Consider the following 15,399-nt stretch of genomic DNA (forward strand, 5'->3'; position numbering starts at 1 on the left):
GGCTGGATGAGAACTGACACTTGTAAATATACTTTTTAGACTGAATCTCTGATCTTGTTTTCTTATTTAACTCATAGAAATAGAACACATTGGATGAAGGGTGAGAGGAGGAAGGAGATTTATGTCTTTTAATTGCATGTCATTGTTTTATATCAAGAACATATGGTGTCCTTGGCTTTGGGCCTACAGAAGGAAACACATTTTTCTACCTGTTGTATGCCAGAGGTTCTTGAACACCTGGAGGGGTTACTGCAGCACAGATTGCTGAACCTTACTCCAGAGTTTCTGATTCACCAAGTCCAGGGTGGGGCCTGAGAATCTGCATTTATAAAAAGTTCTCAGGTTCTGCTGGTGCTGCTAGTCCAGAGACTACATTGCTGAGAACCCTCTTGTCTACTAATCGTAAATTGTAGAACTCTAGAAAAAAGCTTAGTTTGGTGTGGGATAAGAATCTCACAGGTTATGGAGTAAATCATGAAAGATTCGAGTCTTGATCCCAGTCTAGTGTCTAATTCAGGTAACAAGCAATACTCAGTGACATAACACAATTCTTGATGTTCATGATTGCAAGTGATAGCCAAGTATCAAGTGAGAAATTCAGTTTCATTTGCAAGGCTTAGAGAGGCCAGATGATTCTAGAAAAATAGGCCTTGTAATTGCTTTAAACCAGTAAAGAGGTTTGAGTGCTTATTAAATGGAAAGTTCTGTGTTTTTCTTTATTTTATTTTATTTTATTTTATTTTATTATTTTATTTTATTTTATTTTATTTATTTTATTTTATTTATTTATTTATTTATTTATTTATTTTTTATTTTATTTTATTTTATTTTATTTTATTTTATTTTATTTTTTGAGATGGAATCTCACTCTGTCGCCCAAGCTGGAGTGCAGTGATGTGATCTTGGCTCACTGCAACTTCTGCCTCCTGGGTTCAAGTTATTCTCCTGCCTCAGCCTCCTGAATAACTGGGATTACAGGTACCCACCACCACACCTGGATAGTTTTTGTATTTTTAGCAGAGACGGGGTTTCATCATGTTGGCCAGGCTGATCTGGAACTCCTGACCTAAGGGGAGCCACCGCACCCAGCCCAAAAGCTTTGTGTTTTTAAAGATATTAGACATGTTTCTTGTTTTTAAAAAGTCTTAATAATGTAGGAGAATAAGAGAAATGTTTTTCCAAGAGAAATCCTTGTGATTATTTTACCTTATTGGAATGTTGGATAATATAGTCTGCTTCATTAATCATCAAACATGCTATAGGTTTTCCATTTTTATAGGATTTGTGTTTCAATTGAGGTAATACTGGTAATTCTTATACTCCATCTGAAGATGAAAAATGTAGGCCAAAATCATAGACCATGCATAGAAGCTGGATTATGAAGATAGCTCTGGAGGAACATGTAGACACACACACACTGACACACATATATATAAAGTATAAACACATATATATTTTAAAGTTTATTTTTAAAGTTTTAAAGCAAAAGCCGGCCCCTCCCCTCTCCCCGAGTAAGCAGGCCCTGCCCCTCACCCCAAGTGGGCGGGGACAGCAGTTACATGGGCAGCTTCCTTTGTGATGCCACAGGTTCCTCTGGACACACTGCTGCCTGGCCACGCCTCCTTTCCCTTTCATCTTTCTCACTGACCAATGGGCTTGGAGCATTAAGGCCACACCCCTTTTCTGTGTTCTATTGGTGCCCTGGTTACGCCTCCTCTGGCTCAGTCACACAGCTGACTGGTAGGTGACTGGACGTGTTCCCTGATGTGGCCCCAACCCTGCCTCCCTCCCCACCCCGCGATGTTAGAAGAAACTCGAGAGAGCAAATTGGCAGCAGCCAAGAAAAAGGTAAAAAGCACCAGGTCGTGGCCCCCCAATCCAGCCAGAGATCCCCTCCAATGGCAGGACCACTGCCAGAGTCCATACCACTCCTGAGGCACACGGGGCTGGGGCCCCCAACCCTGGCACCTCTGGGCTCACCCCACCAAAGTCCTGACAGTCAGTCCCACTCCTTCAGCAAGCAGCCCAGCCCCTGCCCTCACCAATCACTCCAGGGTGACTTTGGGTGGGTGACTCCTGGGGCTCCCCACTCCATACTCAGCCCTCACATCCTGCCACCCCAAGCCCAACCTCCCTGGGTTCTTTGGGCTCACCTCTCCAAGGATCTGGGTCTCCCAGCCCCAGGCCCCCCATTGCCATTCATCCCTGGGTGACTTTGAACTGGTGATTCCTGGGGTTCCCTGCTGCAGATTCCACTCTCCCGTCCTGCTGACCCAAGCCCGACCTCCCTGGGCTCTTTGGACTGGTGTCTCCAAGGACCTGGATCCCAGCTCTATGTCCTCCTCCACCATCATGGATCGGTGACTCAGCCATCGCACTGATGTGGTTTCCCCCACCCCCAGGAGGAGTGGAATGTAGTGATGTCACAGTCCCCCTGTGAACTGTCATTACTGCTGCAAGACCAGCCATTGGTCTTACGACCCAGTCCCCCTAAGCATTCTCACCCCATTTCTGGTTCCTTGGGTCACAGCACAAATTTCCAGCTGGAAGGGAAATGGGGACTATGGGACCTAGGGGCAAGAGGTTTCAGGCTGCCTTACTCCCTTCACATAGACATTGGCAGTGTGAAAAGCCTATACTTCCCCCGTGAGCTCAAAATGTTGACAGTATCCCTGGGTGGCAATGGGAGAACCAGTTTGGTTTGGTTTTCTCCCAGCCTTCTACTCTCCAAAGAGAATTTAACATTTTTTTCTGAGTTCTCCAACTCACATTCTAATTCTCCACGGTTCTGGGACCAGATAGAGCTTCAATCACTGGTCTCTGAAGTGAGATTTGCTCATCTTCTGTGGAATAGATCTTTGGAAACTGAACTTGACACCTTGAATCTTCCTCATATCATCTCAACCTGGGCACTTTGAGTGCCACAGGATAAATGTGGGAGATCTTTCTAAAGCATCAGTTTCCCTTGATTCTCTTGAGAGAGGAAAAACATTAATGTACTCAGGGATGACAGTCACATAGGTTTCTAAGAGTATACCAGACTTCTCTCTGAAATGAGGCTTGGTTGTCCTCTTTCTGATAAATTCCCAGATTTAACAAAAAAGCTGCCTTCTGCCATTAGGACACATTGATATAAAAGTTTGAGAGGTCCTGGTGCACTTCTTCACACTTACAGACGTGTGAGGATGTATGACTCCAAACCACACAGCGTACAGTTCCTGCCTACTTAATGCTGACTTTTCTGCCACTGCCTCTGGTTTTGGTCCCTGGCAGCTGCTGATTCATGGTAAAATCCCAGAGCTTGGAGTCAGAAGACTGAGTTTAAGTTCCATTATTGGCCCCCTGCCTTTCATTTTTAGCCATAATATCAATCCCTCTCAGTCACTAAGTGATTGTGGCAACACCATGTACAGTTCTTGGTGGCATTAAATCAGATGGTGTATAAGAGTACTTTGCAAAAACTGTAAAGGAGGATGTGGCTGTAGCGGCTGGTAGTTCTCATGAGTATGACTGCTCTTCTTTCCCACAGCTAAAAGAATATCAGCAGAGGAACAGCCCTGGTGTTCCGGCAGGAGTGAAGACAAAAAAGAAAACTACTGGCAGTAGCCCTGAGACAACCACTTCTGGTGGTTGCCACTCACCTGGGGATGTGAGTCTTGGCTGGCCAGTCTCCTGGGGACAGGGGGCCCGAGGGGCAGTAGAGGGTAATTGTTGAGATTGCTGGGTACTTGTTAAGAATTCTCGGTTTGAATCCTGCCTCTCCATCTGCTAGGGATCTGATTTGTGTCAGCTGCTTGAGCTCCTTGGGCCTGTCTTTTCACATCTGTAAAATAGGGGTAGTGTGGTTTGACTTCCATTTGTGAAGTTTAAATGAGATTTCATATTGTTGTTGTTTTTATGTGAATCCCTAGTACATGGCCTGCTGTAAACACCCAGGACACCCAGGAAATGGTCATTGCTGTTTGATTTTCCTCATCCCCAGTCTCAAGGGGAACCTGGGCCAATGAGTACAGTCACTTGCCATCAGGCTGTCCCTTTAGGAGTCACCGAAGGGGGCTCCAGCGTGTGGTGAGGAAAGCCCCAGGCACTAGGAGTAAGAGAAGATCTAACTTGCCACCAGCTTGCTGGGTGACCACAGAAAAATCACTTCTTCTCCTGGGCCTCAGTTTCCTCCTCTGTAAGATGATACTGGACAAGATCAGTGTCTTTGAAACTTGTTTTTTAGCTGGAGCCCCCTTAGTTCAACTGAACCCTTACTCAGAAGTCTGGTTTTATTAATGGAGGTGGAGGTCTGGAGCATTACCAGATTCATCACCCACATCCTGGGCCTGAGGAGAGGGGTCCAGTGAGCATATTAAGAGCTGCATTGGTCAGGTGACTCTACCCTGTGACTGCATCGCTCAGGGAACATTTCCATCTATTTGTTCCTGCCCCTGGCAAGGCCGCAGGTGGCCATTTGGAAGAATGGCACAGGCCATGGTTTTAATCTCCTCTGCTCTTCCTCAGCATTTCTTTTTCCTGAACCCACGTGTTCCTCCTACCCTGACTTTCTTGCTTCTTTCTAAACCACTTCTGTCTTTCTCCCCCTGCCCTTGTTTTTCCCTTGTCACCTCCTGTAGATTCAGGACATTCTGAAGGTGCTGGTGTCCAACCTTAACCATTCCAATGGGGTAGTGCTACCCCATTGAAAAAGTGGAAGGCGAGGCAGTGCCAGGACCCCTCTCTGGCTTGCTGTCTGCAGCTGTGCATGCCCCTGAGGCTTCTCTGGTTTGGGGGATACTTTGCTTCAGGTTTATTTTTATGCTGCTGCCATTCACCTTCAGCCTGTTTATGTCTGCTTCTTCACCTGCTTGATTGATTGAATTTTTCCCTTCCCCACATCTTTTATCATCTTGGAAATGGTGAGACATATCTTAAAGTTTAAAAGTAATTTGGGAATAATGTACAGAGCAGGCATGTGGGATTTGGGGCTTTTTTTTTTTTTTTTTTTTTTTTTTTTTTTTGAGACAGAGTCTCTCTGTCACCCAGACTGGAGTGCAGTGGTGCGATCTCGGCTCACTACAACCTCTGCCTCCTGGGTTCAAGCGATTCTCTTGCCTTAGCCTCCTGAGTAGCTGGGATTACAGGCACCTGCCAGGGTGCCCGGCTAATCTTTGTATTTTTAGTAGAGACAGGGTTTCACCATGTTGGCCAGGCTGGTCTCAAACTCCTGACCTCAAGTGATCCACCCGCCTCAGCCTCCCAAATTTCTGGGATTACATGCGTGAGCCACTGTGCCCAGTCCCTTAGTGTTTTTATACTTTATATCCATAACTGTTTCCCATAAAAGCATTTTTTTTTTTCGTTTCTCATTTTTATTAACCCTGCATCATCTGCTACCCTGAAGGATCTAGAGGTAAGAGGCCCTGGGCCGAAGTGCAGTGACATTTCATGCCAGCCCTCCAACCTCTTCTCACAGCGGGAGCTGGGTGCCCCTCTACCAGCTGAGACAGCCCACACACACCCCAGCCCTAATGATTGTTCTCTCTACCTCTCCCCGCAACCCTCCTCCAACTCCTCCTCTCTGCGTGCGCCTCAGAGCCGGTACCAAGAACTGGAAGTAGCCCTGGACTCAAGCTCCGCAACAATCAATCAACTCAATGAAAACATAGAATCATTGGTAAGAGTCCAGTGGGGTCTCCTGATTCCATGTTGCCAATCCTGGACTCCAGTTTCCCCTTGGGGCCCTGAAGAAAGGGGCTAGGGCCCCTGGTGCCAAGGGTTAATGGGGAGCTGGAGTGCCTGGGCTTCACCTGGGGGGCCCCAGAGCAAGGAGCATGCAGCATGGCTCTTCCGTCACTGTCCTGTTTGCTGACTCTCTTCTTCAGACACCCCTGCTCCAGTCCTTACCACACACACCCTGGAGTTCTCGCCTCTCAGGGAAGTGAGGGTTGTTAGGGGCTCCGTATTTCTGCCCTGACTCAGTCCCTAATTTGCTTTTTGAGTCTGGACTAGCCAGCTCTCCTCCTTGGGCTTGTGTTTCCAGAGGAGGTAGAGTATCAAAGGTCTCTGTTAGCTCTGAGAGTTCGAGAGTTAAAGGCCCCTAGAATGGGCCAGGTGCGGTGGCTCAAGCCTGTAATCCCAGCACTTTGGGAGGCCGAGACGGGTGGATCACGAGGTCAGGAGATCGAGACCATCCTGGCTAACACGGTGAAACCCCGTCTCTACTGAAAAATACAAAAAACTAGCCGGGCGAGGTGGCGGGCGTCTGTAGTCCCAGCTACTGGGGAGGCTGAAGCAGGAGAATGGCGTAAACCCAGGAGGCAGACCTTGCAGTGAGCAGAGATAGCGCCACTGCACTCCAGCCTGGGCGACAGAGCGAGACTCCGTCTCAAAAAAAAAAAAAAAAAGCCCCTAGAATGGAAACCTCAGGGCCAAGGGCTCTCGTCTGTCCTTTTCTGTCCTGTATCTGTGCTGTGAAGACCCGTACCTGGTCCGTATGTGCTCAGTAAATGTTGGTTGAATGAACGCATCTTTCTAAATCACAAGCTGGCAGAACGGTGGGCCTTTCTCAGACTCCGACTCTAGAGGTTTATGTTACTGTCCTTTTGAGAGAATCCAGATTGGACTTTGAGTTCTGTGGCTGTGGGCAAAAACCAACAAAGACCCAAATCCTCTGTCTTTGGGAGCTTGAGGAGAGTTGACCAGTTCATGTTGCCACTGGGTCTGAGAACTTTGCCTTTAAAATCCATTCCTGGCCCTTGTGTACTGCTTCCTGGTCTGGGGAATAGAGTTGAGGGGGCCCCCCCTCAGTCACCTGAATTTGACTCTCCCCACAGAAACAACAGAAGAAACAAGTGGAACATCAGCTGGAAGAAGTAACGCGATTTCTTTGTTTGCACACAACATGACTGCTGGGTTTGGGGGGCACTCAGATGTAGAGGCGCCAGTCTCGTCTCACCCACTCCCAGCCTGGGGAAGAAGGCTCACCCCTCAGATTCCACCCCATACCCACAGGGTCCCTGAAAACCTGGTCCCATGGGTGTGCCTGTCCTGGGGCATTGGTGGCATGTCGGGGGCATGTCTCTTGTTGTGCCATTTCTGCCTCCCCCGGGTAAGAGCTCTGTCTTCCTCTTCCTACAGGAAAAGAAAGCAAACAATGAAATACACAAAGCACAAACGGAACAGTTAGAGGTGAGTGGAGGGTGGGGAGTTTTCTCCTGTCCTCCAGAGAATGTTTCTTTCCGTCTCTTTCAGCACTTGCTTGGCTTTTCTCCCAAACGTTCAATTCCAGACAATCAACATCCTCACATTGGAAAAGGCAGACTTGAAGACCACCCTTTACCATACTAAACGTGCCGCCAGACACTTCGAAGGTGGGAACGTGGGCACCCCATCATCCTTCAACCTGGCACTTTGACAGGTCCTTAGGGGGAGTCCTTTGGGCCCCATCTCAACCTCTTTCGTTACAGAAGAGTCCAAGGATCTGGCCGGCCGCCTGCAATCCTCCTTACAGCGTATTCAAGAATTGGAGCGGGCTCTCTCTGCTGTGTGTGCACAGCAGCGCGAAGAGGACAGGGTGAGTCCAACCAGCTGCCCTGTCCCCCAGCAGCCTGGCTTCCCAGATGGAGGAGTGAGCCTAAAGGTCCCTTCTGCAGGATGCAGTGTCCTGCCCAGAAGGCAGCATGCTCATTTCTCGCTGCTTTGTGTATGGTTGTTAGAGGCAGCCTGGGGCTGAGTCAGCTGCTGTGGGTGAGTTGGGGGCACTGTGGGGAGCAAACACTGGACACAGAGCTCAGAGGCCAAGTGCCTGCCCTGCCCTTACCTGGCTGTGGACTTGGCCAAGTCCTAGGTGGGGTATCGGGTACCTGTACTTTGAAGGTACAGAAGAGGACCTTTACTATGTCACCATTTCTGTAGAGAGAGGAAAGATGTGTGTGTGTGTGTGTGTATGTGTGTGTGTGTGTGTGTGTACGTACTATTATACATAAAACATGTCTGCAAGTGTTCATAAAAAACTCAGGAGAGAGTAACAGGGTGTCTGGGAGACACTTCCCTTCTGTACCTTCTGAGTTTTGGACGATGCGAATGTATCATCCTTTCAAAAAGTGAACAAAAGATTAATTTTCCCCTTTCTATCTGTGCTCCCACACCTAGCAAGAAAAAAATGGGCTTAGAGAATCGGATAGACCTGGGTGTTCAAATCCCAGCTCTGTCTAAGTGATCTTAGGCAAGCACTTAACCTCGAATACTCCATGTTTTTCAAGGACGCAATAGAGGTTACCCTAGTAAATGTCTCATATGGTGGTTGTGAGGATTAAATGGGATTGTTAGCATGGTACCTGATGAAGCACTCCATTAAGGTTCAAACAGTGGTAGTAATAACAGTAATAACAATTGTAATATGATCTGATCTCTCTGGGCCTCCGTTAGCCAGCAGTAAATTCGATCTCTTTCCCTGTCCCTTCCAACTTTACTGAGTTCTTCTAAAAACCAGACCACGGGCTTGGAAATGCCTTGATCTTTACTGACTGAGTTGTATATTGAGCCCAGCGATAACCCTTTTGAGGGGCACTGCCCGGGCTCCCCACATCAAAACTTCTCACTCTTCATCCAGTCCTCGAGCCGCAGTGAAGCAGTCCTCCAGCGGCAGTTACGGCAGACCAGAAAGGAGCGGGCGCTGCTGAACGCACACGTGACACAAGTGAGGCTTTGCAGAGGGAGGGATGTAGAAGGAAGATGACCCCAGGTGACCAGGAGCAGGTGAGGACCGGTGACAGCCCTTCCTCATTTCTGTGCCCATTCTTGCAGGTAACAGAGTCATTGAAACAAGTCCAGCTGCAAAGAGACGAGTGTGCTCAACATATAAAAGGAGAGAGGGCCCGGTGGCAGGAGAGGATGCGGAAAATGTCGGTGGAGGTGAGACCTGACCCTTCAGCCCCCACCTTAGATGTGTCACTGGGTCTTTCTGGGCATCTGTAAAATGGGACTAGTACAGCCAGAGGTGGTCATGGGTCTGGGCTTTGTGGAGGTGGGGGCAGAGAGGAAGATGGTAGCCTGTCCAGCCACCAGCCCCCTCTCCAGGGCCCCTTCCCCCTGTGCTTTGGGCAGGCTCGCACATTGAAGGAGGAGAAGATGCGTGACATATATCGGATACAGGAGCTGGAGAGGACCGTGTCCGAACTCAAACACCAGATAGGTAAGGTGGGGCTGGTGTGACCTGGGAGCAGGACTGGCATCAGAGGGCTGTGGGGTGGCTTAGGATGCCCCAGGGAGGTGGGTGGATGGAAGGGCTTTGAGGCAGTGGGAAAGTGGTCTGTGCCAGGAGTCAGCAAGTCTTGTCATCTCCATGAGCTCAGGGTCCCCATCAGCAAAGAGGGAGGAGTGCCCGTTGTCAGCCACCCACAGTGCTCTCTATCTGAAAGTGGCTTGGAAATGGGCACCATCGGGTGCGAGGAATCATTAGCAGTGAGGTCAAGCTTGGGAAGCCTGAGAGGAGCTGTGAATCAAGAGGAGGGTTGTTTCTTTTTTTTTTTTCAGGGGGGAGGGGGTGGGAAGAGGAATCCAGAGGCCCTTATTGTCTGCTTCCTTTCTCAGCTGAGCCCTCATCCTCGGCACCCCCAGCAGGGCCCTCTGAGGTGGAGCAGCTACAAGATGAGGCCAAACACCTGAGGAAGGAGGTGGAGAGTTTGGTGGAAAAACTGCAATTCCAGGTGGAAAACAACCAGGCCTTGAGTATCCTGAGCAAGGAGCAAAAGGAGAGGCTCCAGGAGCAGGAGGAGAGGCTCCGGGAGCAGGAGGAGAGGAGGCTGCAGGAGCAGGAGAGTCTGCGTGAGGAAAAGGAGAGGCTTAGGGATCAGGGTGAGAGGCTGCAAAAGCAGGAAGAGAGACTGAGAAAGCAGGAGGAGAGGCTACGAAAGCAGGAGGAGAGGCTGGAAAAGCAGGAAGAGAGACTGCGAAAGCAGGAGGAGAGGCTCACGCTTTCCCAGAACCACAAGCTCGACAAGCAGCTGGCAGAGCCACAGTGCGGCTTCGAGGATCTGGTGGGTTGCCCCACCTGGGGAGGCTGCCCTCATCCCTAGCCCTCCAGGCCTTTGTTTCCCCACCTGTAAAATGGGGCAGTGTAGCCCTCACATGAGATGGTACTTCTAAAGGCACCTGTGAGCCAGAGCTCATCAGGCCCTGCTCTGATGGCTGTGGGGGAGGGGATGATTTTTCTAACCTGCCTCCACCCTTCCCGGTGACCTGGGAGACAGACACCAAGGTCAGGGTTCTCCAGCTGCAGTGGATGGCCACTGATTGCTTCTCTCTGTCCAGAACAACGAGAACAAGAGCGCTCTGCAGTTGGAGCAGCGAGTAAAGGAGCTGCAGGAGAAGCTGAGTGAGGTGAAGGAGATGGTAACCTCTGCCCCATCCAAGAAGGGCTGGGAGGCGGGCACCAGCCTCTGGGGAGGGGAAGTGCCAGGCCAAAGGCAGCTCTAGCTGGAGGGAAGGTGACCCCAGCCCCCTCCAGAGCAGCCCTATAACTGTTTCTTGCTTCCTGCCCTCTGACTTTTAGAGGTGGGTAGCCCTGGGCTCCTCCCAGGTCTGGACATTCTAATCCCAGCTAGAGGCATGGAACCCCCCAATCATAGGGGAAGAGACTGACATAAGAGGTTCCTTATGCCCGGGGCAGTAGCTCACGCCTGTAATCCCAGCACTTTGGGAGGCTGGGGCAGGAGAAACGCTTGAGGTCAGGAGTTTGAGAACAGCCTGGCCAACATGGCGAAACCTCATCTCTACTAAAATTACAACCAAAAAAGTTAGCTACACATGGTGGCGCATGCTTGTAATCCCAGCTACTGAGGAGGCTGAGGCATGAGAATCACTTGAGCGCGGGAGGTGGAGGTTGCAGTGAGCTGAAATTGCACCACTGCACTCCAGCCTTGGCCACAGAGTGACACTCTGTCCCAAAACAAAACAAAAAAGCCTCCTTAGATTCAACCTGGATTCTGGCCTCAGTTCCACTGGTCACCATTCAGCTATTTTTCATCTCTGAGTCTCTGTTTCTTTAACTTCAAAAGGAAGTTAGCATTTTTCTTGCAGAGGTGCTGAGGATTAAATGAGAGAATACATGGAAAGCATTAGGCTTGTAGCACACTTAGCAGATGGTGGTTGGCTCCCTCTGCTTTTCCACCAGTCTGTGGCCCACAGTTTAAATGGTGGGAAGGAGGACATGAGATTTGAGGCTGGGGAAGGAGGCATGGGGTTCTAGGCAAGGGAGGAAGTTTCTTAGGCCTGGAGCAAGGGGGCCAGGGGCCCAGGCAGGTGACAGAGCCCCACAGTGCTCTCACTACCCTATTAATGGTTCCAGAATCTGGAAACCAGCCACCACGTGCCCTCATGCCCAGGGCCTTGCTGCAGCTGGAGCTAAAGAGCCAAGAGTCTCAGAGTCTGCAGCAGCAGCGAGACTACTACCTGGGTCACCCGCAGCAGTACGTGGCCACCTATCAGCAGCTGACCTCCGAGAAGGAGGCGCTGCACAGGGAGTTACTGCTGCAGACCCAGCTCATGGACCAGCTGCGGCAGCAGGAAGCTCGGGGCAAAGCGGTGGCTGAGATGGCCCACCAAACCTGCAGGAGACCCAGGGGAGGGAGTTGCTGAGGACAGGGCCCCGAGGGGGACAACCTGGCAACCTCCGTGCCTTCTCACTCTGTTTCCCGTCCCCTTAGGAGCACCTAGAAGCTGCCAGCCAGTGGAACCAACAGCTAGAGGCCCACTTGAGCCTCATGGCTCTCCCTGGAGAAGGTACAGGAGACCACTCAGGGGAAGAGGAGAGAGCCCCAGGAGGAAGGGGGGACTGTCAGCAGCACAGGATTGAGGGGTTGGAAGAGACCTTTAGAAGAGCTGGTCATTATGCCAACCGGGTGTCTGCACTAAGCTCGGCATGAATATGGTGACCTCCTGGGAGCAGGGGGCCACCAGGTTGCCTAAGGATGAGTGAACTGGCCCAGATCAGAAAGGGAGCAGTTCAGAACTCCCGCACCGACTGGTAGCAGGACTGTGCCTGGGCAATATAGCAAGATCTTGGTTCTTAAAAGGAAAAATAAAGAATAGCAGCTCCTTCCCCTCTGGGGAGGGGCTGTCTCAGGGTTCCACAGTGAGGGTGGGGAGAGGTAGGCCCACAGTACCTCCCTTGTTGGGTTGTCTGAGGACCCCTCTGGCCACCTCCCCACAGGAGATGAAGGAGGACACGTAGACAGTGAGGAGAAGGAGGCACCTCGGCCCATGCCAAACATCCCAGAGGACCTGGAGTGCCAGGAGGCCATGGTGAGTCTGACTTTCCCTGCCCCACTTTGCCACCTTCCTCTGTGGTCCCTGGAAGGAGCCAGAGGCATGGGCCCCGCCCCAGGGACTGGGGATGAGTCTGTGTATGGGGAGAGCTACCGGGCCCTGCAGGGGGCCATGGAGAAGCTGAAGATGAGTGAGTCCCGGCATGAGCCAAGAAAAGTGGGGGCGGGGCAGGACAGGTCACTCCCGAGATGTGACCCCATTATTTTGGCTCCAGAGCAGCTTTACGGACCTCCCGAAGGAGAAGGCGGACAGGAAGGAGCAGGTGGAAAGACTAGAGCTTGGATTCATCCAGCTCTCTGGAGCGACAGAGGGCATGAGTGAGCAGGAGGCCAGGGCATGGCAGGGGGAGCTGCAGGGCCGTCGGAGGGGCCCCAGTGTCTGAGCCCTGTCCTCTCGCAGGAGAGTACATCACCGAATATGAGAGCCAGGGGGCAGTGTCAAACAGTCGGCACCAGGAGAAGGAGGGCGTCATCAGTCTGGCTCAGAATGAGGAGATGAAGGTAGAGGGCGTGCAACGTCTCTGCGGGGGTGGGGGTGGGCGTGGGAGGTGAAGCCAGCTCAGGCGTGGCAGCTGAGCACCCCTCCCTGCAGGTGAAGCTGCTGGAGCTGCAGGAGCTGGTGTTGCCACTTGTGGGCGACCACGAGGGGCATGACAAACTCCCCCCCACTGCCCAGAACCGTGGCGATGAGCCCGCTCCGGGGGCCCCAGCCCCCCAGGAGCTTGGGGCTGCGGAGGAACAGGGTGGTGAGTAGAGCCCTCAGGCAGGGTGGGCAGGCAGGGGCAGGGGAGGCTCGCACTGTGCTCAGACCCCCGCCTCCCTCTCTCCGAAGATCTTTGTGAGGTGAGCCTGGCCGACAGCGTGGAGCCTGCAGTGGGAGAGGCCAGGGAGGGTTCTCCCCGTGGCAACCCCACCGCAGAGAAGATCGTGCAGCTGCTTCCCGTAATGCAGGACACCCAGGAGCACCCAGGCTTGGCCAGCAAACCCTGCGTCCCATTCTTTTACCGGGCAGCGGAGAACAGGGAGATCAACATCATCATCATCTGAGAGCTGGTCAAGAAATTGAAAAAAAAACAACAACAAAAAGTGATGGGGTTAATCCCCTGCACAATTCATTTACTTCATTTGAATGTTACAGCCCCTCATGTTTATTTGTGTTTCTAATTTACAGTTTAAATTTATTTGTAAAAAGTTAAGGGAGAAGGATCTTTCTTTAATGCTCACTGTGGCCTCCTTTAGCATTTTTGTTTTTACTTTGATAATTGTAGGTCTTTAGCGTGCATATCGAGTTTGCCCTCAGGTGGTGGGAGTTCAAACACACAAAGACCCACTATTTGCACAAAACTATTCTTAATGGTTTGGAATAGGCTGCCATGCTTTTTAAAATGTTATTGCAGCATATATATTCATTACAAAATTCAGATAAAAATCACTTGTGTTCCGTTATTATGTTTGATAAAAATAAATAAAAGCAGGCCCCTGTCAGCATAAGCCTGGAGAAGTGGGGCTGGAGTCTCTGCCCCCACCATGTCCCTACCACCCTGTCCCTGTCACCCCTTTACCATTAGGGTAGCAAGACAAAACCCCTGTCTAATGGGGGGAAACAAACAGACCCTTGACCAGGGCTGAGTCCTTAAATCTCCGGATGATGATGATTGTTATTGAAGATCCAGAGGCTGGTGGAGTTGGTTTGTTTGGAGGAGGCCTGATGGCCTCCCTACTCTCACCAAAGCGACTTTTCCCTCAGGGGGCTCCCATCTTGTTGAGAGAGGCAGCTGAGGCGGGACAGTGGGGCTAAGTGTAGAGCAGGCGAGGGCACAGGCTGCTGGGGTGGCCCCCCTTCCCCAGTGTACATATAGTATCTGTGTAACATTTTGTATATTCCGGGGGTAGGGCTACCCCCTGTATCGTACCTAGTGGAGGTTGGAGCTGGCATATGGGGAGGAGGTTCTAATCATTGTTTGTGGTTGGGAGACTTATTGATAGCATAGGACAGAGGAAGGAGGCAGGGATGAGGTTGTGGCTCCCTGGTGATGCAACTCCTGTTTATTTTGCTTTTCATTTTGGAATACATGGATTTAGCCATACTGCTCGGCCTGGTGTGTTCCCATTTCCCTCACTGGGTCCTGGAGTTTGTGCCACTGAACGAGGAGCCCAGAGTGTCTGGGCATGTCCAGCTGGGCTGTTGGGGACCTTCCAGGCCTGTTACCTGTATGCTGCCTGGTGACACCTGGTGGATTTCACGGGGACTGCCATGGCGCCTATGGGGCACAGTCCAGCCCGGACAGCCAACAGGCTCGGAAGCCTCATCTGGCGGTGGCTGGCAAGACAGATACCAGCACCCAAGGGTACTGACTTCCATCCACCCCAGGCTTCTTCCGTTCTGTCCCCCTGCCTCCCTCGCCTGTCTGCACCTGGTGGCCTGTTCTGTCTGTCCCTCCAGGGCACCTGGTGGCCTGTTCTGTCTGTTTCTGCAGAGTGCCTGCTGCCCCTCAGGCTCCTCCAGGCCGAGTTCATGGCCCTGCCCCCTAGTGGCCAGAGCCAGCTTCACAGGATAACAGCCAGCTAAGCTCCAGGGGCTTTCCAGGAAAAGTGTCCCTTGAAAAGGGTATGGCCTTTACACTGCTCCCAACAGCACCTTAGAAATGGCTTGGCCTTTTCCCTCCCCTGAGCTCCATAGAGAACACAGCCAGCAGAGGACACATTCCCTGTCATCCGAGGGACAGGAGGACTGGTAGAGATGTCAGGCCACAGGCTGCCAGCACAACACCTCTATGCTTGGCCATGGGAGGGCTGGAGGAATGCCACTGGCCAGGCATGACAGGGAGATTCACTGGAGGTGGTGCACTTTGGACGGGCGATGTCAGGGGACAGATATGGGTCTCAGTAAAGAGATCTCTTCAAAATTTCTGCATCTAGTTGCCTATACCCGATGATAACACATAGCAACTTATTTTTTACTATCTGAAGACAGGATATCATGGAAAGAGATCAAGCTGCCTTTCTATGAATATAACTCAATTGCCCTCCAGTCGTAGGCTGCATGCTTCAAATTGTTTTCAGAAATAAGAAATGGGTTGAGCTGAGC

General features: G+C 51.2%; 1 protein-coding gene across 1 annotated transcript; it reads left to right on the forward strand.

The window, feature by feature from the left end:
• The first annotated feature begins 845 nt into the window (after positions 1–845).
• Positions 846–13,804, forward strand: LOC103245370 (golgin subfamily A member 6C). Its single transcript, XM_008015992.3, has 18 exons — positions 846–1,848; positions 3,530–3,649; positions 5,579–5,659; positions 6,819–6,857; positions 7,123–7,173; positions 7,274–7,355; positions 7,452–7,558; positions 8,597–8,683; positions 8,791–8,898; positions 9,091–9,178; positions 9,577–10,022; positions 10,297–10,365; positions 11,691–11,766; positions 12,197–12,288; positions 12,527–12,629; positions 12,712–12,812; positions 12,904–13,057; positions 13,144–13,804. The coding sequence occupies exons 1-18, from the start codon at positions 1,765–1,767 to the stop codon at positions 13,356–13,358; spliced, it is 2,103 nt and encodes a 700-aa protein (XP_008014183.3). The 5' UTR covers positions 846–1,764; the 3' UTR covers positions 13,359–13,804.
• Positions 13,805–15,399: the final 1,595 nt, after the last annotated feature.

This window comes from Chlorocebus sabaeus, chromosome 26 (assembly GCF_047675955.1).
Source record: "Chlorocebus sabaeus isolate Y175 chromosome 26, mChlSab1.0.hap1, whole genome shotgun sequence".
Lineage (NCBI taxonomy): Eukaryota > Metazoa > Chordata > Mammalia > Primates > Cercopithecidae > Chlorocebus > Chlorocebus sabaeus.